Here is a 27,514-nt window from a genome sequence, read left to right on the forward strand (position 1 = left end):
GGCCCCTGTGGCTTTGACCTTTAACACAGTGACCCAAAAAATCAATAGGGGTCATCTACTCTGCATCACCAATTATCCTATTAAGTTTCAACATTCTGGGTAAAGTAGTTCTCAAGTTATTGATTGCAAATGTTTTTTCCATTTTTCCATCTTCAGGCCCCTATGACATTTACCTTTGATGGATTGACCCCTGCCAAAAAACATAATTATCCTATGATGTTGCAATAGGGGTCGTCTATTCTGTAAGTAGTATCACCCTATGAAGTTTGAAAGTTCTGGGTCAAGTGATTCTCAAGTGATTGTTCCGAAACAGTTTTCCATGTTCTAGCGTCTGTGACCTTGACCTTTGACTAAGTGATCCAAAAATCACCAGGGGTCATCTACTCTGCATGTCCAATCAGCTTATGAAGCTTCAACATTCTGGGTCTAATGTTTCTCAAGTTATTGACTGGAAATGATTTTCCATGTTAAGGTCCCTGTGACCTTCAATGGAGTGATCCCAAAAATACTCCGTACTCCCTACTATCCTATGAAGTTTGAAAGGTCCTCCAGTTATTGACTGGAAATGAAGTGTGACGGACAGGGCAAAAACAATTGGTCTCCTTTGGGGATTTGGTTTTCCTAAAAGATCCAGTCAAACTAGACTGTCCACTAGACATGTACAGACCAGTTTCATTACTCTGGTAACTCACTAGCATACTGACCTCTGAAGGTGGTTGGAAATGTACGAATTACTGATCATATTAAACTTTCCTTTTATTATGTCAATAATGGCACTCACATAAGAATTTATTGTATCTGTAGGACAATAAAATCTGCTTTAATCTACACATTTAATACAATATAAAGTCAAGAACATATCATCAACAATTCATGTAGAATTTGATTCAATAGTTACTTTTTAGTGTACCTGTGAAACAAGTACTGAAAAAACGAAAGAGCTGTCGGAGGACTGCAACGCTTGACTATTCAACACCCTTCACAAATAAATGAATGTAACAGATGAAAAAGGGGCATAATTTTGTAAGAATGCAAAGCAGAGTTATGAAACATGTGCACTGTGTATAAGATCATCACAGTGACCAAGTGTGTGAAGTTTCAATCCATTCCCAACAGCTGGTAATAAGATACAAGCTTACATACAAAAACTTAACCAAAAACTGTTAAGTTGAAAAAGGGGCATAATTTTGTAAAAATGCATAACAAAAGTTATAGAACCTGTGTAATGTAAGTGAATAAGTGAGCTAAGTTTCAATACATTTCTGCAAGTTGTTACTGAGGCACCAGCTTACATACAAAAACTTATCAAATATGTAGTTGTCGACACTGACAAATGGACTAGTCTAATAGCTCTACTTATTCTTTAAATAATCGAGCTAAAAATTACTATACATGTTAATTTTAAACTGAATGCTGAAATTCCCATTAAACTTATAAATTTTCAGTTTTCCAAATTCAAAACATATAAAAACTACAGCAATTCTACCATTTTATATACCTAGTAATTGTATCATTTGATATTATCAGTTCAATAGATATTCCTCATGTAAACATGTATGTACCCAAAATATTATCAATGAGAATTACAAATATGGCATCCCACTGAAATTCTGACCCTGCTTATATAAAAAACTCAATTCAAATGATACAAATCATGTATAACAATTGCTAAACCCTATCTGTCCTTCGAACGTTATCATAACCAGAAAGCTCTTAGATATGAAATCTGTTAGCCAGTCTTTTCTTTATAACTACATTTGTTGCAGTGTCTATGACTCTATGAAGGTTCATTATGTACAAAAGATGTAAAACTCCAACAGAGAACATTTCACAATCAGCACGTCTCCATGTTCTTTTACAGAATGTAGTTCAGAAACACTTTACTGACTTTAGTCTTTTATCATCCCTGTCAGCTGCTTAACAGACCCTGAAAATAAACAAAACATTCATACACAAACGTGTCAAATAATTCCAAATCTAATATTACAAAATCATTGTATATTTTTATTAAAACACTGCAATACCATATGGACATATTATTAGCATAAACACAATTATATAAGTGCACCAGCTGTTGTGTACTTATAAATATCCCAAACACTTAAAATTGACAAACTACTTCTCAAACAACTTCATTTAAGGTAATAACCTTTTTGACAGAACTGCAGTGTAATTTCTTCCTTGTGTTAATAAAATACTTCTCACTGTTACACCCTAAGAAGGAAGATATTATCTTGACTACAATAAAACATAATAACAGAATCTTTTAGTAATATACATAAAATACATGATATTTCTCAGAACATACTTTCAAGTTTTCATTATGTCTTGCAGTTTACGTCTTGCCTCAGTAACTTTAAGTTCCTGTTTCTTGATGTCCTCATCTGACACGATCAGTTGCTGAAACAGAAAAAACTAGAGCTATCACTAAAGGCAATTAAGTCATCTTAATGATATTAACAAATGATGCTACTTCCAGCACTTAAAATGATATGAAGCATAAGCAAGTTTTAGCTATTTAATCCTTTCTCTTGACCTTGGACCTAATGACCTGGGTTGTGCACTCTGTATGTCATCTGGACGACATTAAAATTGATTCTAATTTTATGAAACCTATTCTATCAGTTTGGAAGATATGGAGTAGTCATGAATTTAAGCTTTTGATCTTTGACCTCTAAATGTGACCTTGAACTTAGTGCCTTGATCATGTCTTGATAAGGTAACCAAATGATGCTAGTTTTATGAAAATCTTCCCAGCAGTTAAGACGATATGGAATGGGCATAAGTTAAGCTATTTCACCATAAGTTTTGACCTCCAAGTTTTAGCTTGCCCTTGAACCTAGTGACCTGGTTTGTGTGCTCTACTCTGTGTCTTGGTAAAGAAAAAATAGATGTTAGTTTTATGAAAATGTTACAAGCAGTTTAAACAATACAGAGCAGACATGAAGACAAACTTTTGATCTTTGACCTTTAAGTGTGACCTTCACCTTAGACTTAGTGACTTAGCTTTTTGCTCTGCACTTCGTCTTGACAATTTTTTTCCATTTTCCATTTTATAAAATTCTTCCAAATGGTTAAGAAGATGAAGAGCCAAAGGTGATGGATGGACAGGCTGACATTCAAGACTCACAAACAGAAATGTGTGACTCCAATATTACATACATACACTTTCTATCTAGGGGCAACACAATCTCATACAGGAATAATTTAACACTATACAATATGCAAAGGCCAGTTACTCACTGTAATAAGGATTGACTTATTTTTTTACTGAATTTACCTCCCTTGAATTTTAAGTGATTTGTTTGCCAGACCTTTAAAGCAACATAATACATCACTGTTCATTTACAATGCTATTCAAATGAAGATTTACTATCATTTGAATCAATATGTTGGCTTAAACTGAAATATTCTAAAACAATAACACAATATTTATGTAATCTGAATAGCTTTTAAAAAATAAGAGACTTGTGCAAGTGTTTCTATGAGGAAGGCTTACATGGTGAGGTACAACTTAACTAGTGAAACACTGATTTAATTATCCTGGTAACAGTCAGCACACACCTGTATATGCGGTTGGTTAATATCCATATGAACACCAGGATTTTTCTGCACAAGGTTTTTGTTACTGTGTTGTCCTATGATAGGGACAGCTCCAAGATGGAGAGCTGCAGAAATACTCTGCAAGATGTTCTCTGTTGTCAGTTCTGGTCCTATACCTGAAAAAACAAACAAACCGCAGTCAACTTGTGTCTCACATCAAAACCCTAAAAATTCTATTTGGATGGATATATTTCACATCTATTAGAAAATTCTTCAAATGTAAGAACACAACTATTATGAAATTTGCATCATCCCTCATAGCAAAGCTTTTCAAAACCTGACATCTGTTACAGTATGACCTCCATGATCAAATCTTTGTCGTTAGTAGGGAAAATGTACTTTAAAGTAGAGATGCTTTTGAGAAAAGCGCATGTCTCCCACAACTGGCTAATCATCTAAATAGTAAGTCAGTCTTTATATACTGTTTACTGAAAGTGTATGCACATGCGCTTTTTTGACACCAAAATGACCCTTAAAAGTAGTAAAGGGGTCCTTTTGAGGTCAAAAATGCGCAAAAAATTTGAGCGTTTTTTGGTAATTCAAGGGCCATAATTCCGAAGTGCCTGGGCCGATTTGGCTAAATATCAAACTTGGCCGAGCACTTACTGGCAAACGCATTTTGTTCAAGTCTAGTGAAGATCGGATGAGAAATGTTCGACTTAACGAGTGCGGATAAGCTTTGTGACAAACAGACAGACAGGAGTAAATCAATATGTCTCCCACACCACTGTGTGGTGGGAGACATAATAATTATGCAGCCCAATGACATTACCAGTCTAGGAAAAATTTAGGATCACATACAAGTACTGAAGGGCTCTAGGATAAAAATCTTCATATTTTCCTGTTTCTGCTTCTTCTTCTCCTTGGTTAAACCTTACCCTGCTAAATTTTTATAATGAACTTGTCCATCTTTCAATTTTGACAGTACCATTAACTGTTAAAAGGGGTGTTTACCAAAAAGATACTGACTGAATGGCGGAAAGAGCAGAGTACTGCAGTCTTATCTTGGTCTGCACTGGTCACCAGCAGGCTAAGGGTTAAAACTACATCTGTTGTAAACTTACCTAGTACAGTTTTGGGAAGTTCAAGACTCTGGATAAGTTCCTCTGTACTGTCACACGCTTTTAAACCCTGAAGTCTCTTCTCCCAAAATAACTGGAAATAAAACAACATATCTCAAGGTAAATATTCACTTTGTGCTTAGGTGAGCTATAATAAATCTTTTTGCGGAAGGTGTAGACTGATAAAAAGTAAAAAATGACTTGAAATATTCTTTTCAGCTCTCAACAATCACTCAGCATAAGGTTAAGACATGATAGGCAAATAATCAACAACTGCTTAGGTCTCTGCCAACCAAGATATAGTTGTTCAAGTCTTGAAATATCAAATTCTGACCAAAACTGCTTAATCGTGGGGAAATAATTGTGGATTTTGAAACTTGAACATAAAATAATTAGGAATTTTACTGGTTCATCAAGATTAAATTTTGTGTTTTGGCTCAACAACAAGAACCACAAGCCACAACAAGAGCTGTCTGTAAGACAGTCAATTTGCCAAAAATACATGTCAGAGTTAAGGGATTTGACCCAGTGAGGTTGGTAACTGATCTAGAAAAAGAAAAAAGTTTCAAATACATATGCCTTTAAGTAATAGCTGTATGTACTTGCACGCACAACTTTAACCAGGATTTTCTAAGTCCAAAAGAGAGCATAATTTGGCCAAAATGCATGTCAGAGTTATGGGACTTGATGCTATCAAATAGTTTTATAACCCTGAAGACACATGTGAAGTTTCAATTCAATATCTGCATTAGTTTTGGAGATAGTAACTTGCATGTAAAACTTTAACCAGGACTTTCTAAGTCCAAAAGGGGGCATAATTTGCCCAAAATACATGTCAGAGTTACGGGACTTGACCAAGTGAGGTTTGTAATTGGATCTAGAAAAAGAAAAAATAAGTTTCAAATGTATATGCCTTTTAGTAATAGCTGTATGTACTTGCACACAAAACTTTAACCAGGATTTTCTAAGTCCAAAAGGGGGCATTATTTGGCCAAAATGCAGGTCAAGAGTTATGGGACTTGATGCTATGAACTAGTTGTATAACCCTGAAGACACATGTGAAGTTTCAATTCAATATCTGCATTAGTTTTGGAGATAGTAACTTGCATGTAAAACTTTAACCAGGATTTTCTTAGTCCAAAAGGGGGCATAATTTGTTCAAAATACATGTCAGAGTTATGGGACTTGACCAAGTGAGGTTGGTATTAATTGACCTAGAAAAAGAAAAAATAAGTTTCAAAGTTATATGCCTTTAAATGATAGCTGTATGTACTTGCACGCAGAACTTCAACCAAGGTGTGATGCTGACGCCAGGGTGAGTAGAATAGCTAGACTATTCTTTGAACAGTCGAGCTAAAAAATTAGCACCCTCTCTCAAATTAATGATTTCGCATATACGAGTTCTGCGCAAGTACTTACTCTGCAAGAACTACTTCCCGTCAAGATGTGTATATATACATGAATATATTTTTCTTTAATCAACATGAAGAATATAACCTCACTCTTGGGATCAAACTTGCAACCTCTGGACTGCTAATTTTCTACTGCACACATTTATCCTATCTAGTCAACCAACTGATCTAAAACAACATAGAAATATACTAACTTGTCTGGGAGGTTCCTGTGGACCGTGTTTGAGATCAGTTTTTGTCACACTGTCAGGATGATTTCTGATCACTGTCACTGGCTGCTTGAATATTGATGCTGTCTGACGTATTGGCAATGCAAGGTTGGCATCCTGTCTCATTCCTGAAATAGATATTCATTAAATAAATGAAAACAGTAAGATTGTGGAGATTTTATGAAAACCAGGTTTTCCATTTGTCCTGCATTAAATTTAGGAGTAACACTGCAAAATTTAACCGATCCATAACCTTCTCTCACTTGCAGAAATTCTCCATGTTGTCATCAGCATAATAAAAGTAAGGCACAGTTTGTTGGATTTAACGTCGCACCAGCACAATTATTATATAATAATATATTTATAGGTCATATAGTGACATCCAGCTTTGATGGTGAAGCCCCTCCATGCAATATTTCATCATGAGCGGTCACAAGGGTAGAACAATTGACCTTCTATAAGCCAGCTGGATGGCTTCCTCACATGAAGAATTCAGCACCCCAAATGAGACTTGAACCCACTTCAGTGAGGGGCAGTAATGTAAACTGCTCTAGAAATTAACATTTTTTCTATGAACTTGATCTGTGATGTGGAAGTCCCATAAATAAACCCAAAATGCAACCTGAACTTTCACTAAGTATCTAAACTGGACTAAAAGCCCAAATGCTATGTTTAGCAACACTGGCCTTGGCCACAGGGAGACCATACAATGATACACTATTCAACCTTCCTTTCTTTATTTCTTTCAACGTACCCACAAAGTTTCAATAAAATATCTACATTACTTCATGGGAACAAAAATTCTATTTTTAGTATACATGTAGGTAAAAGAGACACTGATCTTGATTGCAGAAAGCCTAAGAGCAATCCTAACCATTTATTCAAAGTTGAACATAAACAACAATTTTCACTGGAATATTATGTACATGAAGTTACTAAGTAGAAAAGCTTGTCCTCCGTGTTAATCAAAGTTGTCTTAAGGTCAAACTTGTCTTAAGGTCAAACTTTGATAACAATTATCTGTTTTCAGCTGTGACAAAGTTTCCTTATCAAGGGAACACACATGTTACACTGCCTCGTGTTCCACGGAAGACTTCAAACTCCCTAAAGATGTTTACGATAAAGTGCTATCACAGTGACCATATAATTACAAATAAAATCGAAACAAGAACAATAAAATGAAGCAGTGTAAAATCAAAACCAAAGCAACACTTCAAACAGATAAAAATATCATAAAAATACAGCTACCAACAATAAAGCTAGGGAAAAAATGAAATAAAATTGGGAAACTATAGAGGCTAGAGCTGTACAATTCATAATAGTTTACATAAAAATTGCCATTTATTTTGCAGTTTATTTGAAAGTCTTGTACACAAAACTGTTATGCAATATGTATGACTATGATACACTTGACTAAAAAAAACAAACTTTTATCACAGAGATGTTCTGAGTAAATATTTGGTTGAACATCACACACACTCACATGTAAACGGTCATATAGAAATTTTTCAGCTGGATAGCTTTCTTATATGAAATAATTTTACATTAAAAAGCAGGGTTTTAAACCCACAACGTTGAGGAGCAAGTTATCTGAAGCTGACCATGCGGCCGCTCTGAAATGTTTGAATTAATGGTAAAAGTTTGGAGGGTACATGAATTTACCAGTAATTTGTAACTGCCAGCATAAAAACCACAAACTTTCTCTACAAAACAAATACTGTGAAATAAGCATAAATTTTCCAGATTTTGACAAAAACAACTATTTCATTGTGACAAATATCTATGGGTTTCAAATAAAAATGAACTGAAAATACATTTAATCCTGAATTTTATTCGATTGTTCAGCTTTCTAATGCTGACATGAAATGAATCCGGCCACATACGCAACCTTGTTATCCAAAAACATTTTAATCCCTTAAAATTAAATGACTGTTTATTAAATTAATTAAATGTTTAAAACACTGTTTGTACCAAAACATGGCTTTTAGACTCTCCAAGAACTAGAAAAGTATCAACAACATGCAGTTCCAAACACCAGGTGCTGCCAAGTTCTAGCATCAGACATAAATGAAATCATCAAAAGAAGCAGAAAAACTAGCATTTAATCAACACAAAAAAGCACAACACACAAACCTCTGGCATAGTCATATGATGATCCTTTGTGGCGCTTACTTTTTCTATGAGAGCTGCTGATGATTTTTCCTGTCCTAAAGTCAAAAGCACTAAGATCAAATGACTCTCCAAGGTAACGAGCTAAATGTGGTTTGCTTCGGATTTTAACTCCATCAGGACTGAAATCATATGGGCAAAAACGTAACATAGATAGTTGATGTAAACCATATTTCACAGGTTAAATGAATGAAATGTTTAAGGAATTTTATCTCAATATATATGCATATATATATATATTAAATTATGCAAGTAAAACTAGCTTAACAGAATAACTTCAATAAGAGTCATGTTCTTTTATAAATTATTTGTCAGTGTAAAGTCACATGACCTCAAGGTTTGTTCAGCTCTAGGTTAATATTCACAGTTTCAAGTCTACTTTCAGGTATACTGATGTACCAGTCTATGTTGGTATTATTTGTTTCATGATCCTTGATCAAATAGAAGAATTTCTACACAGAGAAAGAAAACCATGATGACCCTACATTGCATACTGCTCACAGTATCGTAAGACAGGTACAAAAAGAGCTGTCACGGCAGACAGCGCACCTGACTATTTCCATGCTGGATAGTGAAAATGGGCATATCTGAGGAAGCTGGAGCTGTCTCTGTGGAGTGTTTAATTACTTAAATGTGGATGAACGTATAGACAATAGCTTATGTTTGTTCAAAAGAATAAAGTAATAAGAGAAATAAAGATAAAGTCATCAAAACATTAAGTAAGTATAGTTGTAAGCAAAAAGGGGGCCCATAATTCATGAAATATTGGTGCAAGGGTGATGCACCTTGTATCATATGATGTGAGTGATGATGTGTAACAACTACTTTAAGCTTGAATCAAATACATTTAGTATTAAATAACCGAGATAGAGTGAAAGGGCACCAAAACTTTAACCTGAAATTCTAAGTAAAAAGGGGAGATAAATCATGAAATACTGTAGCTAGAGTTATGGTCCTTGTGGTATATGATGTGAATGATGATGCAAAACAACTATTTTAAGTTTGAATGAAATCCTCTCTGCAATAACAGAGATATAGTGAAAATGCATCAAAATCAACCTTAAACTAGAGCCGCTTTTGAGAAAAGCGCATGTCTCCCTCAACTGCCTAATCATCTAAATACTAAGTCAGTCTTTTTATACTGTTTCGTCACAACAAAAATACCTTTGAAGAGTAAAATGGCTGATTTTCAGTAATTAAGGGCCATAATTCTGAAGTGCCTTTGCAAATTTGTCTAGTTATCAAAACTGGGAGAGGACTTATGGTCACACACATTTTGTTCAAGTTTGGTAAGATTGGATGAGAAATATTCGACTTAGAGTGCAGACAAGAGTAAAAAGGCTGTTTTTTTGGTAATTCAAGGACCATAATTCCGAAGTGCCTAAGTCGATTTGGCTAGTTATCAATTTTGGCCGAGGACTTATGGTCAAACACATTTTGATCAAGTTTGGTGAAGATTGCACGAGAAATGCTTGATTTAGAGTGCAGACAAGATGAATGGTTTTTGGTGCATGTTTGAGAGTGAATACTTCAGCATTTTTATGAGTCTAGGTGATTCCTTAATTATTGTCAAGGGCTATAATTTCAAAGTTCCTTGGCTGATTTGGCTAATTATCCAACCTGGCCGAGGTCTTGTGGTCAAACACATTTTGTTTAAGTTTGGCGAAGATCGGTTGAGAAATGTTCAACTTAAAGAGTGTGGACAAGCTTTGTGACAGACAGACAGACTGGAGTAAATCAGTATGTCTCCCACACCACTGTGTGGTGGGAGACATAATTCTAAGTAAAAGGGGGCATTATTCATGAAAAACTGGAGCCAGAGTTATGGACCTTGTGTCATATGATGTGGATGATAAGGTGGAACAACTATTTTAAATCTGATCAAATCCGTTTAGTATTAACTGAGATAGAGTGAAAGTGCACTAAACTTTAACCTGAAATTCTAAGTAAAAAGGGGGGATAATTCATAAATATTGGTGCAAGAGTTATGGCCCTTGTTCATTTGTTGTGGGTGTTGAGGAATAACTATTTCAAGTTTGAAACAAATCCATCAAGTAATTACAGAGATAAAGAGAAAGTGCATCAAAACTTTAACCAAAGTGTGGACGCGGAAGGATGCCGACGCCGGGTTGAGTAGGACAGCTCTCCATACTTAGTATAGTCGAGCTAAAAAGTTTCAGCAAAATTAATTTGAAAACTGGCCAGCAGATTCAGCAGAGATTTTCAAAGTTTCCACAGTGCTACAGGAAAAAAACAGACCCCCTCCAGTCCCCTGGCAACCATGTTTTTCTTTGACAAACCAAGATGGCTTTTAACAAATTATTAATGGTTGACCAAGGAACATTTCTGTTAAAACATTTTAAAATAAGACTTAAGGATTTGGAACCCTTCTGCATCGCTATAGAAATAACACTTAAATGCTTAGACAGGACCTTTCATGGAGGCCTTTTTATATTTCCACACGGACCACAGATTGTTCAACTTCAGCCTAGGGCAATGTGCCAATAACCTGTGGGTGAAATACAGGGGTCACACTGTTGATCACCACTTGAGCCATTTGCGAGAAAAAATTAAATGTGGCTCCAGAAAATTTTTGATTGGTGAAAATGGCCCAAAGCTATGCCGGTCTGTATGAATTTTGCCTGTTTCGCAGTGTTTACGGACCAAAAGGTGTGAAAAATTGATATTCTATGTAGGCAAAACTTGTGTAAACAGCATTCATTATTGATAGAGGAGCCAGTTTGCAATAATTTTATTTGATAATCAGATTACTGAATAACGACTTAGAACTTAGATAATTATAAATTAATCACTTTGTGTGCTTGATAAGATTATATGAGTGGTTGTCCGTTACGATTTATATAGCAATTTTTTACTCATAATTTTAACATGTCCAAAACATTCATAAAAAATTATACTGATAGCTTTTTAGAAGGAATTAATTTGGAAAATTTGCATACGACATCGGGTGTTATTAGAATCGTGAACGGACAATTTCTAAACTCATCTTAGCTTTCGAGATTAATTAAAAATTGTGGATTTTCTAGCTGAAATTAAGGTAGGATCAGATTGCTTAGTTATATACAGGTGTAATTTAAAGGTTGCATGAAGAAATCTTACAGGGCACTTTTCATGTGCTCGGTGATCAGCTGGCCGCTTACGGATAACTCATTAATTGGCGAGTTTTTGTCCTGGTTTTCCACTTTTTTTATGGATCAATACCCTTTATCAATTAATATTAACACTTCAATGATTCTCGTTACCATAGATGCACTCACCGTGACGTAATTTGTTGATAAAAATCGGCGAGAAGGCAAAGAATGTTTCTGCAGCTACCGATGAAATTCGATAATGGCCGGGATTAAATATAAACTAGTTTGAACCAGTTACGACCGGATAATCATTACACATGGTCAGCTGTTGTTTATTGCAAGCTAAAATCGACTAAACGACCGGATATGATTTTGTAAATTATACAACGACCGGGCTACTGATGCTTTAGATTTATGGTTGCCTGGTGGGCTTACTTCCGGATTTTTTTGGTAGCCAGACGAAAATTTCTGGTAGTCCGCGGGCTCCGGGCAATTGATTTGTTGGACACTGTAATATATTTCTAAAAATAAAATCACTATATGTTCACTGTAAACATACTTTGTTATACCCTAGTGGTTAAGAAGGGTACGCGTTTTGGATGCATCAGATTATGCACTTTTTTTTATATTTTTCATTGAAATTAAAAAGCACCATTGAATTTGAAAATCCCTCATTAACTTAGGGGCCAAGGGGATTTTTCACATTGCAATTTTTTTTTCCCCAACCACTGATACCAAAATGGAAACTGGCAGGTAGTCGAAAACGCAGCTTTCTGATAGGGTATAACGATATATTGTTGGAAGATTAATAGAATTTGTTGGGTCTCGTTACTGTTTACGATACAATGCATGCCCCCATACGGTAATCGTCGGTATAGCACAGTGTATTCCCATTCTCCAATTCAAGGGAAGTATAGTCAACAATAACTAGAGCTGCTTTTGAGAAAAGCGCATGTCTCCCACAACTGCCTAATCATCTGAATAGTAGTATATTAGTCAACCATGCACCAAGGACTCAATGTTCTGCCTTAACAGACTTTGAGTGCTTTGATTATCAAAAACAAGTTTCAAAGGCTGTAATTCCGAAGTGCATGGGCCAATTTGGCTAGTTATTTAACTTGGCCGAGGGAACAAGCTTATTTATGACTTGTGCAACAAACCAGTTATGGTTCAAGGACGTAATGCAATGGAAACCAGGGATCGAATTTAACTTTTTTTCCCACTAGCAACTTTTTGCTAGTGCCATTTTTTTCCACTAGCAAAATGGTTAGTTCCACTAGCAATTATTTAGAGGTTGTTTGCTCACTAAATTTTATAACCTAAAGTGACATTTTTTGTTGTTTTATGTACAGCTCTGCTGTTGTGTTTACTGACCGACTTGAAAGTAAACTATAAGAACCTTTAATGTTTTTGTTACTTATTCATACAAACTTATCCACTGTCTGACTATTACATGAAAATTTCTAACAATAAAGCCACAAGGTACCAGTGTAACGTTTTTACTTATATTGTCATCATTTTCTTTTGTTTCATACAAAAGTTTTATATTTAGCTCGGATTCCCATTTTTTTTACAGTTTTGACAGATACCGTGGGGTCAGACCGGGACTTTGTGGTTTGAGCGGTACGAACCAAAGTACTCGTCGTCGAAACGGCCGATGTTGCTTTAGGTTCTTTGGGGTCACTCCCCTTGCTTTCACTGTCATTGTCAGGCTCCGCGGGCCTTTTTATCCCGAAGAAACTAGTTATTTTATTCATTTTCCATCCATGTTGCGAACCACGGGAGCAAATCGTAAACAAATATCGTATAGACGCTTACTTAAATATCCGATAATTACATTTGTATAAAACGACAAGCGTCTACAATCGGTCACGTGGTTATCGATAGAATTACCCTAAAGTAGTTTTAAAAAGCACAAAGGACAGTTTGAGCGAATGCGTTGATTTTCGGACGCGGTCGCAAAAATATTCGAGTGCCATTATTTCCTACTCGCATTTTTTGATTCTTACTCGAATTTCACGAGTTAGCGACCGTTAAATTCGATCCCTGGGAAACTGCCATTTTGGGTTGTCTACCATACTAGGAAAAAGCAGTAGTCAGACTAATCACAGGAGTCTGAAATTCTATCAATAAGACCACAGAAGTCTATCTTTACAAAAAATACCCCCTATATATATAAAATAAACTCCAGGCATGAAATGTCAAAAACCCAGGGTCCCCTGAAAATACACACGGAACACAGGGTAATCGCAATTTAGCGAGCGTAGTTAAGAAATAACACTAAAATACACCTACCACACTCGACGGCATTCAAATCTGAATCTTTTTCTGAGGTTTTTTGAGATTTTCAGCTGTCGCCGAAGCCATTCGCTGACGTCACAACAATAACAACAATTACAGTGCCGGGATAAAATTAGAAAGTAGCAATTCCCGTACTGTCTTACCTTCAAATTACATAACAGACATTTTCATATTGCTCTATTCATATAAAAAAGTCATTGTACACCAAGTATCAAATTTTACTACTGAAATTTAGATATTCCGCTGCATCGTAAAATGGATTATCCCAAGAGTAACCTCCCTTTAAGGGTTTTCCTAAATTATCTTTTTATTGCAAAAGGAATCTAGGGGATATTATAGAGTGATGTAAACATATAAATATTCTAATACTTATTTACTCGATGTACAAATTTTAAAGTATAAAATAAGTAATTTATCTTTATCTCGGCGCTGTAATTGTTGTTGTTGTTGTGACGTCAGCGAATGGCTATGGTGACAGCTGAAAATCTCAGAAAACCTCAGAAAATGTCTGAAGTCTCTTGTAAAGTGTATCAGATTTGAATGCTGTCGAGTGTGGTAGGTGTATTTTAGTGATATTTCTTAACTACACTCGCTAAACTGCGATCACCCTGTGTTCCGTGCGTATTTTCAGGCGACCCTGGGTTTTTGACGTTTCATTCCTGGTGTTTATTTTATACGGGAAAACCGAAGGTTTTTCCGTCTATAGATAATGTGTACGCGTATATATGTCAAAGTAAACCTATATATACCGTTCAACTTGGGAATATGTTCTATACCTTCACCGGTTTTGTTGTTGTTGTTCTCCCATAATTCTACCGGACCTGCTGCCGTGTTTGCGCAATAAATAATTTTCAGGACGACATTTGATAAAATAAAATTTCTTATGAACGATCGGGCGCCGCATTATTAAAACAAATTATTCTATCGAGTTGAAAATTCGCGGTATCAAAAGAAATCGGTGTTATTCGGGTTTCTTCATGAAACGAGTTTATGGATGATTCAAGCGGCCCGCTTTTTGTTTCCAATAATGAATTATGATGTAAGCTACATTACTGCACTGTTTGAATAACAAAACCATTGTTTATTTATTTTCTTTGAATGTAGAAAAGCCAATAATTTCAAAAATGTCAATGTAAAACGAATATAGACACGTTGTCCTAACAAAATTTATTTATATACATAATTTTATCACACATTTATGTCACAAGTCACTGTGGTCCAGTGGTTAGCGCACATATTTTCCATGCGCGAGGTCCGAGTTCGAATCTCGAGGGTGCTTGAATTTTTTTTCTTGATATTTATCACACTTTTTTCAATTACTGGAACAAAAATCGATAATAAGTATAGTTAACCAATGTTCTGTCTAAATTTTGAACAAAATATTCGAAGGCATGGGAAAGCATATATCGATATTGGTTATCTCCCTTCCCTTCCACAATCTTTCACATACATTGCAACTACTTTCTAAAAGTGAATTCATTGACTAAAGTTTTAGTAAAATTACACTTGGAAAAAAATGTTGGCTATAAACTTGAGAGGCTCACTACGATCCCTATCAAGCTAAGAAATTAACCTTAATCATATTCAAAAAAGGTCCCAGACTGTTAGCAGTTAGGTAAATTAAATTGAATTTCAACCAAAAGTGTTTGTGTTATATATAAAATTCTGGTCAAGAACTTTTTACAATGAATTTGAAATAAGAATTTCACAAGTAAATGGTTGTTTGTCATTCTCACATACACGAGTTTTACCATAGCTGTATTTGTGGAACACAATTTGTCCTAAAAGAGTGTCATTTGACAATAATGGCATTTAAAAGAATTAAAATAGTCCGTGTTTAGGATAGCAGGATTATGTAAGTTCCGTAATCTATACTACAAAAGAATATCAGAACAAGATGATATTGAATGTGATGTTACGCAGGCATAATGTGTAAATTGTTGTGTTTTATTTTTTGGATTGTTTTGTCGTTTTTAGAAACTATTTGTTTGTAACAAATGAACTGAAAAGAATATGTGCATTCCCGGATTCAGAAATTTGTATTAGAGAAACAAATTGATAGCAAAGGCATGATCGTTGTAAACAGAAACAAAATTGGTAATATTATGTATAAATAAATGACTTGCATTTATCTGTATATAATAAAATATTTATCCAAAAATATTGAGGAAGAGTGTGTTTTACGCATGCTCACTGACAACACATAAAGGCCTGATAGTTGGTCACTTTTGGATGACTGTTGCACCATATATAATACTATGAGGAAAATTTTGTAAATGACAAAGTGTTCGAATTTATCATGTTCGTACAGCCCCCATTTTACATACCCCTTTCCGGTGCTCACTTCGTGGCGTGTGAGTTAAAATTTGCCTAAGGCTTACTAAATATAAATATGAATTATGTAAAGTTTTCAGCAAAAGCATTATTTTGATGCCAATAAATGATAACAATTTGCAGAAATAAAAAAGTGACAGGTAAAAATTCCTCGTTATCTCTCCGGGTTTATGCAACAGTTTCGTTTTTGTCGTGTTGAGCGACATGTGAAGTTTCAACTTTTCTCTATTTCATCATCAGTACAACTAATGGTGCATTTTGGGACTAGATTCTGTGCACCCAAATATCACTATTATCTTTAACTCATGAACACTATTTTCCATTGTCTGTCTAGTCTTGATACATTTGAAGAAATGATTAGATCTATGTTCATTTAAACAAAACTTTTTAAAACATTTCCCCTTCTTATTTTTATAACAATAGCAAAACCATCAGGCTTACTTATGGGGATGTGGTTTACAAACTTCGTAAGATCTTGGGTCATGGTAATTCTCCAAATGTATTTGGAAAGATTATCAAAGGTTTTATTAAAAGAGGTTACGACCCAATTGTTTTGAGACATACCGCATGTTAAGTGTTCGGCCCGTTTACAGTTGGACACTACGTACGCTTCCCTCTTTGGTTGCGTCTGACGGAAGAGGGGGAGGACTCTACGATAAGCAGTTTTTAAATCCCACCAGGACTGGGCTGTTTTGATATTTGTCTTCTGGCCTGTTTCGTCGGGCCCTTAAGGGTGTTTCTCTTGTAGTTCTGTCTTCTGAAAAGGCATTGAGTACATACGTTTTTGGTTCTTAAGGTTTGCTTTTTATATATTTATACACGAGCATTTTTGTGTTTTACATGCCATGCCTTTTTGTTTCCATTACGTGTGTAAGAGATTCACCTGGAGGGGATTACTTTTATTTACACTGTCCCTTGTCTTTGGAACATGGTGGGGGTAAGAGTGAGGTTGGGTGCGCACCATAAACCGGTTTAAGCTCCCAAATGGTGTTTTTGCCACTGACCGTTCCAAGGCGGTGCCCCACTGTGTTATTTTGTTTGTTCGTTTTGTCTTTATGTCTTGGCTTTGTGTGTGCGCGCGCGCGCGTGTGTGTTGTTCGTTTTGTCCTTATGCGTCGGCTTTGAGTGTGTGTGTGTGTGTGTGTGTGTGTGTGTGCCCTCATATTCCTACCGTTGTGGACACATTTGTATGATTTTGACCTTCGTTGTGGACACATTTTTCGTTGTGGACACCGGAACATGGTGTCCACAAAGATCACACCTCCAGACAAGTCAGAGAGGGGTTATCTTCCCTTTAAATCAGGAACTGTCAACCAACGTTATGGACCAGTGAAACGCACACCTTGACAGGTGCATTAAACTTGTAAATTTTATGTTTCGCTCACACAGAGATCCGTGCGGTAACCTGACACCGCAGTGTAGCAATTATATCTACCGAGGCAGTCTGAAGGGCAATTTGCAGTAATTTCTGATAAAACAGGCGATAATATGTTTTATGAACCCCATCTGTCCCTAATTTATGTCAACAGAGAAAGTTAATTCAATGCGGAATATTTCAACAATGGCAAAGGTAATTTGTTTATTACTTCATAGCTTGCTACTTATAGTTTTTTAGTTTTTCTTACTTTAATTAATTTGAGAAATATGTATTTGATAATATGTGTTTAAAGAACTTTGTTAAACAATAAAATGCTACCAATCTCTGACTTCAAAGTGTTTTAATAACATAACTGATCATATGGAGAAAGATTTATATGCTATTGATCGTTAGATTTTTACATATTGCGGTCTTACGCGATAAGGAAAAATAATTTCAAATAGTTTTTCTCTCACTTCTAGGCTTCACTTGGAAAAGTGGTTGTTAAAGGACATGTGTATCCAATAATGAATCCATACTGTCTGTTTGGAAGGTAGTAGATAATTCAATCAATATAATGTATTATACATGTGAATTTAAACATTATTATTTCTATTCATATTAATAATATTAGAATTCTACATATCGAATGAAGATCATTTATTTTACACGTGTAGTTGAACATTATTATTTCTATCCATATAATCGATTTAAGTATCATTAATTAAAGCATGGCAAATAGTTATATGGCAAAACAATGTCATCAAGTTTTGATGTTATTTGATGTGCATTTTTTCTTTACCGGTCAATGAATCAATATGTAATGATTTATTCTTCAGTGCTGACGGCTGTGATATAATAGTTAAAGACACGATTCCGACGCATTTTCAAATAGAGTTTAATTCTGAGAAGCAGGTACATTTTTGCTCAGTTTTCAACAATATACAGATCTAGTGTTACCAAGTTGTGACTATAACAGGCGCGCGCTTTAATTACCATTTTCTTGATGACACACTGCCTGCTATTAACAGATGATTGATATTTTTATAAAGTTATCATTGCGGCATTCCACATTACCTGCGTTAAGCAAAACTGACTATTGAAGGCCTATTTTATCTTCTTTTTTAAAAACAAAATAGGTGCAAAATCGTATTGTCATAAACATTAACTTACATAAAATGCCAGATCGAGCATTGCAATCTTTGCAATATTTAGCTGGAAAAAATAACAATTTTCAGGAATAGAAATTAGAAATTGCGCAGTCCCATGGTTATTTTTGTAATGTAGAAAGCAACATTTTAACAGTCTCAAAAGACTGGTCCTTAATTTTTTAACGCCGGAATCAGATTTCTGTCTGATTAGATCCTTATTACTGTAGACGCACTAGAAAAAAGTTATATTAAGTTTTATAATGTGTTTTGCAATTATTTACCATTACATTGAAGTAATGAATTTTCTGAATACATTATGTACATTGGACCCGTATCAACAATATACTTACGAGAAATAGACTTCGCAATTTTCTCGTAAAGTTACGATATTGATAAGACGGCCCCATATACCGTCGCTTTAAAATGTGTCTATAAAAGTTTGAGGAAGTAATATTTATTCACAATTTATGAAAATAGCCACGATGAAAATTGCCTAAATTAATGAAACAGTGCGAAATAAGGTTAACTTTAAGAATATACCATTTTCAACAAAACTATTAGGTGTCTAATACCTTAAAAGAAAAAAATGCTTATCAAAATATTGGTTTGTAATGACTGTTGGTATTATTCGTGAGTAAGTAATTTCATGATAAAGGATCTTTTTTTTTTTAATTTATTTATTACACCATTTTGTTTTCATCTTAATTCTCAGAAACTTGAGCCTTTTTGTGAAAGGTGACACTACTGTTTAGCAGTAACCTTTCTACTGCTACAGATAAACTAGACGGCAGAAAGCATCTGTCAGATAGCTGCTGTGCTTAATGACCATTTTATCGGGTTCTGGTCAGTAAATCAAATGCATCATTATGTATAACAATATCCAGCTTATCAAAACTACTAATTAAAAAAACGTTGCAACAAAAAATCTACCCTGAAAACATTTTATAGTTTTATATAATATAAGAATCATTGATTACATCTTTCAGCCGCTATAAATTGCAGTAAATAAAACAGGAATAGGAGTATTTCTTCACTACCTGCCTAAGTAAAACAATTTATTTTTAACGTATATGAAATACACTATGTTCACTTTTTATGTCTCAGGTCGAGGTGTTTTTGCGAAAAAATTGATCAGAAATGGAAAATTCCTTGCGGAATACCATGGCGTTTTATCCAAAGCTGACGACGTGAAAGACAAAGATACAAACTACACATATTTCTTTGACTTTAATGGTGTCAAGTACTGCAGGGTTCTCGCCAGGCTATTATCGCCTGTCGCGTGCGACATGCCTTCAGACTTTGAGTTGTATATTCGACATCCCTTATTTCCCCCGTCATCCCTTAATTGCCGAAGCGACATGTCATAAAATCATCCCAATAAACACCCCGATTAAACCGATAGTGTATTCAAAAAGCTTCCACGTGCTACCCGATAGTTTAGGTAAAGCGATGCGAGTTATGATAACCGATAAACCAATGACAGCTTCCTATATGTGGAACGTGTGACGTAAATTTCATCGTAGCTCCGCCTTTAAATCCTTTGACAGGCGGCATCTTGTGATGTGTACATGAAAGTGACTGTTTTCGCAAGTTTTAAGATTATACATGTCATTACATATAATGACAGATGATTCAACAATTATCGTCCGAATGTTTTTCGCAATCAAGGAAAGACAATGTAAGGAATTAAGTCAAAAATTGTGCAACACGGTAAAATGCTTTTGAACAATTATCGCCGTAATATTAATGTTTTTCACATGTATGAAATGTGTTTTCTCGGGCGGAATATCGAAAAGACAATGCAAGAATTAATGTTTTCTGTCGTCACTTTCAAAATAGAACTTGTAGAGAAAAGTTTGAAATACCCTTCGTGCATTATTTCAACACGAACGGACACTTTGGTAGAACCACCGATCTTCCGTAAGCCAGCTGGATGGCTACCTCACATGAAGAATTCAACGCCCCGAGTGAGGCTCGAACCCACATCGATGAGGGGCAAGTGATTTGAAGCCAGCGACCTTAACCACTCGGCCACGGAGGCCCCGGTCACAATTTCAGAATCCCTCCCAGCCACGCCAAATGGCCATTGGTCCAAAATGGAAACCAGCGTTTCCCTGGATGACAGTCTCAGATTGTGTTGTTTTACATGTATGTACAACAAACAGTTGACATTTTCAAAAACTTAAAATAGATAAGTTTTCAGCAAATAAACTCCGCAGAAATTATAGAAGACATAAACTTTAAAATACAAATAGATCTGTGTGCAGTGCTAAAATTGTGTTGTTTTATGTACAATAAATAGTAAATAAACATTTTTAGCAACTTAAAATTGATGAACTTTTAATTGTCATTCAGCAAATAACTCCATAGGATTTTTACCACCTAATATCTTTTCTTGTTGTACATGTAAATGATGCTTATTAATCACTGAAAATACCACTATGTTTTTCACTCTGAAATGCACCAGAATGCACCAAAAAGAGTTGTAGTAACACAAAATTTTCTGGGGTGACCCCCCATACCCCCCCTTCAGGAGGGGACACCCCTCCCGCACCCACCCCTTTGCTCGTCATAAAATATCCTTCTGCAACATGCCTTCAGAAAATCCTGGCTAGAACCCTGTACTGGTATGTAAAATATTTCAACCTTTAAATGAAACAAGCCTTTAAATTCAAGCTACAAAATTGGATATCAAACGCAAAGGCGGATCTGTGTCTGTTTTAGAATAAGGTAATCAAAGGCAAGGCAGTACTGTGTAACATTTACATAAATGTGAATCGGATTCCTTCAAGAAAACTAATGTTAATGCTTTCTTTTATTTATATAATGCAACTTTAAATCCATGAAAATACTCTTGTGAATAAAAATGCATTTTCAAAATTAAAAACATCCATTTGAAATATGCATGATTATATTTGGTCTCATAAATGTATATCTAAGATAAATGAATTAACTTTAAGACTTTATCGCACTAGTTTGACACATTTGTCTGTTCAGTACGTTTTAATTTTTGCTATTATCATATTTTTGGTAGCATTGATGCCTCAGAGGAACCAAAACTGTATCAACCATCGTTAGGACGGCTAGTAAATCATGCAGACAAAAAACAACAGAGAAATTCAAGAATAACAGTCATTGGTGTGAATGGGGTTCCTCATCTTATACTGTCTGCGACTAGGTTAGTTGTTGCTGTAATTTATTACACATGTTATGAATATGAAAACAGGAATGATCTAATCAGTTGATTTTGCGCTCTTTATATAATTAAGATTCTCCATCAAAAGTATAGTTACTGTCAAGCAGCGATTCAATATCTGGCTAAGAGACAGTTTAAACGAATAACTAACGGTTATTTCAGAAAGAGAAAAAACATTCATATCAATAGATATGTAAAATATATCTAATTTGAATAATATTTAACAATAAAACATCATAAATAACATACATGATAAAATTGTGGACATTTACTCCTCACTGTTTTTATTGTCGCACTGTGGACACCAAGTCAGTGAGCGTTCAAATCTATCAGTCTGCATTGTGGACACCAAGATATAGTGGACGCAACTTGACCCCGATGGTTGACCTTTGTATTATAATGCATGAAGAGGCACAACCTATTATTGAAAAGGAGTGTACGTAAAACGATTCCTCTCTTTGCATTCATAAATTTAGATACACGGCTACCTAAGCACCCCTTATTTCTACAATGAAATAATCGATATGAATAATCAGCCTTAGGTCAACCACCGCGGTCAAGTTGCGACTACTATACTGCTCACTAAATCATTATATCTGCCTTGTGGACACCAAATAACATATATGTAATTATAGATGATTTAATGTTGATAGATATTAGTTTTTAACAAATGAAATTTAAATGATGTGTTATTTATTACGCGTGTTACTTCTGACATGTTTTGAAATACAGTAGGGGATTTAAATTAAACATTAACATGTTTATTCAGATTCTTCGTAATTAATAATTATTACGTAAATGCAACATGCCATATTTACAAATACGACAGTTACAACTTGTCAGTAAATGCATTTGTGTAATTCCAATCAAAAGTATAGTCACTGTAAAGCAATTATTAAATATATGGTTAGGAGACTGTTTAACCGAGTTACTAACAGTAAACGCCAGAAGCGAAAAAAACAAACAACTCAACAGATATGTTAAATTCTAATCTGAACAATATCAAGCAATTACATATCATAAATAAAATTTATGATAAAAAAATTGAACATTACTCATCAGTGTTTTCTTGTCACACTGTGGACACCAAGTCAGTGAGCGTTCAACTCAGTCAATTTTCATTGTGGACACCAAGTTACAACCCACAAAATCATTCTATCTGCCTTGTGGACACCAAATTACATATGTGATTGTAGATAATTTAATGTTAATATCGATTATTTTTTACCAAATGGAATTTAAATGACGTGTGATTTATTACGCGTGTTACTCCGGACATGTTTTGAATATGAAAACATTTAATTTAATAATCTAAGCAGTTGATCTTGTAGTCATTGTGTAATTAAGACTCTCCACACTAAATGCAGTCGGGGGTTTTAATTAAACATTTACATGTTTATTCAGATTCTTCATATAACGTAAGTACAGCCTGACGTATTCACAAAAACGACTGTTACAATTTTTAGTAAATGCATTGTGTAATTCCCATTAAAAGTATAGTTATTGCCAAACATCGTATCAATGTACTGTTTAGAGACAGTTTAAACGAATGACTAACATACATTGCAGAAAGAGAAAACAAACATAAATGTCAACAGAACTGTAAAATTGTAATTTGAACAATATCAAACAATAAAACATCATATTTGATAAAACACATGATAAAAATAGAGAACATTTACTCCTCACTGTTTTCATTAAGTCGCACTGTGGACACCAAGTCAGTGAGCGTTCAACTGTTATCAATCTGCACTGTGGACACCAAGTTACAGCTCATTTAATCATTCTATCAGCCTTGTGGACACCTAATTTAAACTGTAATTGTAGATTATATAATGTTAATATCGATTTTTTTAAACAATCGGAATCTAACTGATGTGTAACTGGTTACACATGTTATTTCTAACATGATTTGATTATGAAAACAGGAATAATCTAAGCAGTTGATTATGTAGTCATTGTGTCAGCGTTCGACACTAACATTTTTGCCAGGTATCCCAAAGGAATACCTGCTGGGAAATTTAGGAATCCCTGCTGAAAATTAGGAGTCCCTGATAACAAAATGTGGTAAGAACATGAAAAAACTAAAATCTAACAAACACAACTGTTTACAGTACTACATGTATTTTATTTCCACTTCATTTCCATTTTACATCAATGACAACAATAGCTTGTATGACTTTTGCTGTAAAAGAATAATGTCATTTCTGTCCAAGTCCTCTTCCCCCTCATCTTCACTACCATCGCACTCCTCTGCCATTTGTTGTAGTTCGTCTAAATGTATGCCGCCTAGTTCATTCCCCCTTATAACCCCCTTATTTGTAATCATTTTTTTGACATAAAAAAAAATTCCGAAAAGTCTCTCTTAAATAAAAAAAAATCCAAAAAAAAAAAAAATGTTCCGACCTTCCTACCCTAATTTTTTGAGCATGTTACCAGATACAAAGATTTTTTAGGCCTTATTAATGCAACTCCCACAGATTTTATCTAAAACTAGTACATTGGTCATAACAGATTTTCTTAAACATTTCATATTTTAGTTGTTTTATTTTGCACATTGCCTAAAAGTGGGTGGGGTTTAGTGTTTGCATGCTTTTATTATCAGCAAATTCTTCTAAATAAGAGCTGCTTTGGCAACAGTGATCATATTTTTCATAAATGCAGACGTTTTGTTGGCTTTTTATTTTAGTTTGTACTAGAAAAGTCTTGTAAGAAATGATAAAAATGTTCGAAAATGTCGGTCTAGAAAACGAGTGACAAATACGAAAAACAAAAGTAACAGTTAAAGTTCTTGAAAAGATAACTGTTTTAACTTTATTTTCTCATCATACCACGTATAATTTCTGCTTATTTAATTTGTTTTGCCCAAACAAAGCCTCAGCAATGATAATAAATTTGTTATTGACCGTAACGGCTGACCGGCTCATGTAATCGTATCGAGCACACAAAATAATGGTACAAACACGATAATCTAAGGCTGCATTGTTTATCAATTAACTTGTAAACATTGATCAATAAACACATTTGATAATGACTAGGCATATTGTACTAAATACAAACCGCGAGATAAGCACGTGTCATTTGGTGCGTGGCGTGACTGACATCTGTCGGTAGCTAATTAACATACGACGCTCCGCCTACTGCCATATTTACGCTTGTGACGGCTAACAATATTGAAATTCACTGGGATTTTGATTGACAGGGGGCAAAACTATCGAACTTGGAACGCATCAAAGTAAATTTTCGCGAGTCAAGCGGACGCACGTGCCGTAATTTATGCGGGTAAAATACGAGTTTTTCTCGATTTTCGCGGGTCAAAACCTGGGACCTCGGGTCAACTGAACGCCCTGGCTTAGCAAAAGACCGATGTTTGAGCGAACAAGACTGGGGAATTTCATTTTTTTAGAATCATATTTTATCTGAAAATCAAGAGTCCCGACGGAACACCGAAATTGTGAACTTTAGGATCCCTTGCGGATTTTTGGTGTCCTCGGGATCCCGGGACACCGTTAGTGTCGAACGCTGAATAATATTACTATATATTTTATTATTTTATTTGTAATGTTATATTATTATTGTTATCTATATAATATCAAAATAATAGTAATTATTATTATTACCGGTATTCCACATTGAAGGAAAATTAATTTCTTTCAACTCCACTGCACACATCTTCATGGTCTAGTTGGGACCCTGCTGAGCTAATTGCCCTTTAATCAGCTACTGTTACATAATCGCTGATAAGCAGCAGATAAGATGGAAGTTGTTCATTGAATTGTGGAGGACATTTATATAGTAGTGGATCTAGGCCTTTAAATACTATTGTGTTTAATGATCCCTTAGTCCTTATCCTTTACCTGTACCAAAAAGTATGCACACTCGCACATGTGAAGCCATATGACCATGTAGACACCTACCATATAAGGCTGGTGTCCACAACGACTAATTGGTGTCCATATTGTGAGTTACCCCTTCTTCGTTTATATTGGCTACTTTCAGTAAATCATCGAATGAGTAGCCTCAATGATAAGATAGAGTAAGAAAATTATCAATTCTGTTTGAATAATACCATTAGAAAGTAAAGTGTCCACAGTGAAGGTTAAAACTGCAGTGTCCACATGGTAGGCAATATGAGTATGTGTGCGTGTGTGTGTGTGTGTGTGTGGTGCACACGTCTGCGTGTTGTGGATGTGGTGCACGCATCTGCGTGCTGGGGGTTTCGTTTTGAGGAGGCTGCTATTTTTCTTTGTTTTTTTACTGTGAAAACTGAAAGCCAAACAGAAAATATCAGAAAGAACAATTTAATGCAGAAAAAAAGAAAGAATCCGTATCACTATCACTAGGTTTTCCCGTCATATAGACAGCGCCTAATTTCATATTATATATAGGGGGTACTTTTTGTAAAGGTAGACTTCTATGGTCTTACTGATAGAATTTCAGACTCCTGTGGACTAATCAGAGGAAAAATAGCCAGCGATGATCCCTAAAACACAACAAACCTGATGTAGAACACGTCTGTCTTGCCTGCTGACAGACCACACTGTCTAACACATTCTTCTCTTGACCATCCTGGTGGCAAGCCAGGAACATTTCCCGTTCTTTTGTCCATTTTCTCCTTATTTTCTTACGACGACGCCATTAACGGAAGTCGCAAAACGGTGTCATTCAACTAACATATGTATGAGAAATATCAGTGACGGTCCTTTGATTGAATACCACTAAATCAAATTACAGTAGCTAACATTTGTTTGCTGCCATAAATATCAGTCTTTCAAGTATACATAAACCTGATTTTAATATAGTTAAGTACTTTAATTATATACCTTCTAAAAAGACTTCATAAAAAGCACGTAGGGGCCTAATGTAGCCTTACTCATTTAGCTTTTCCGAATGACTTATTTTATGATCTGATACTTTATAGTTATCATTCCTCTAACGGAGACAGCGACCGTCAAAAGTTATCACGCTGTCCCGAAACGTCCTGTTATTTGGACTAGGGCCTAATGGTGCTGTTTTTGGAGACTTGGGTAGATACCCACTATATTGCTATGCTTTTGTTATGTGAAAAAGAAAGCCTGTTATATTGTGCATTTTATGAAAGTGATTCTCTGTTTAGAAATAAGAAAAATAGCTGGGTGTCTTGAATTCACTTTATTTTGAACAATCTGAGAATACCATCTGGATATTTGTATAACAGAAAACTTTATTCTGTGGTTAAGTAGAGACTTGTTAGTATGGTATAAAGCTCATTTCATTGGTACAGTATCTTATATTAAACAAATAAGAGTTGGAGGAAAGTTACGTACATATGCTTTATTTAAAGAAAATCTTGTTCAAGAGAAGTACTTTGCAGTTATAAAAAAGAAGGAAAATTAGAACTTGTTTTACTAATTTAGAATTAGTTCTCACAGACTTAATATTGAAACTGGACGCTATAAAAATGTTCCTTCTGTTGGGAGATATTGTGATTTATGTCATTCTGGAGAAGTTCAGAACGACATTTTGATACTGAGTGTACTGCGTGTATAATACACAGCGTGAAAACCTATATAAGACAACAGGTAATATGAATACTTACCTCTCAAATATGTCCAGTGAGAACAAATTCATATGCTTTATGAGTAATGAA

The 27,514-nt window shown here is 35.0% G+C and overlaps 1 protein-coding gene across 2 annotated transcripts; it reads right to left on the bottom strand.

Annotated features, from left to right (window-relative positions):
* Positions 1–738: 738 nt before the first annotated feature.
* On the bottom strand, positions 739–26,548 carry LOC123566314 (methyl-CpG-binding domain protein 2-like). Of its 2 annotated transcripts, none has more exons than XM_045360284.2 (7): positions 26,385–26,548; positions 8,458–8,576; positions 6,271–6,413; positions 4,668–4,758; positions 3,565–3,719; positions 2,309–2,400; positions 739–1,927 (listed from the first exon to the last, which is right to left on the bottom strand). In XM_045360284.2, exons 1-6 carry the CDS (start codon positions 26,492–26,494, stop codon positions 2,311–2,313), a joined length of 708 nt encoding a protein of 235 aa, XP_045216219.2. In that variant the 5' UTR covers positions 26,495–26,548; the 3' UTR covers positions 739–1,927; positions 2,309–2,310. The 2 variants fall into 2 exon arrangements, with proteins under 2 accessions (XP_045216219.2, XP_045216218.2); XM_045360283.2 differs by having other exon boundaries at positions 8,419–8,576.
* Between the last annotated feature and the right edge of the window lie 966 nt (positions 26,549–27,514).

The sequence above is a fragment of the Mercenaria mercenaria genome, chromosome 8 (genome assembly GCF_021730395.1).
Source record: "Mercenaria mercenaria strain notata chromosome 8, MADL_Memer_1, whole genome shotgun sequence".
Lineage (NCBI taxonomy): Eukaryota > Metazoa > Mollusca > Bivalvia > Venerida > Veneridae > Mercenaria > Mercenaria mercenaria.

What these genes read in the sequence shown, in the direction of transcription:
- LOC123566314 (XM_045360283.2), bottom strand. Translation starts at nt 26,494, where the DNA reads ATGGACAAAAGAACGGGAAATGTTCCTGGCTTGCCACCAGGATGGTCA. An exon ending in ACTTCCCAAAACTGTACTAG is followed by an intron (nt 3,720 to 4,667) that starts GTAAGTTTACAA and finishes TTGTTTTTTCAG; the next exon opens with GTATAGGACCAGAACTGACA. An exon ending in TTAACCAACCGCATATACAG is followed by an intron (nt 2,401 to 3,564) that starts GTGTGTGCTGAC and finishes TTTCTGTTTCAG; the next exon opens with CAACTGATCGTGTCAGATGA.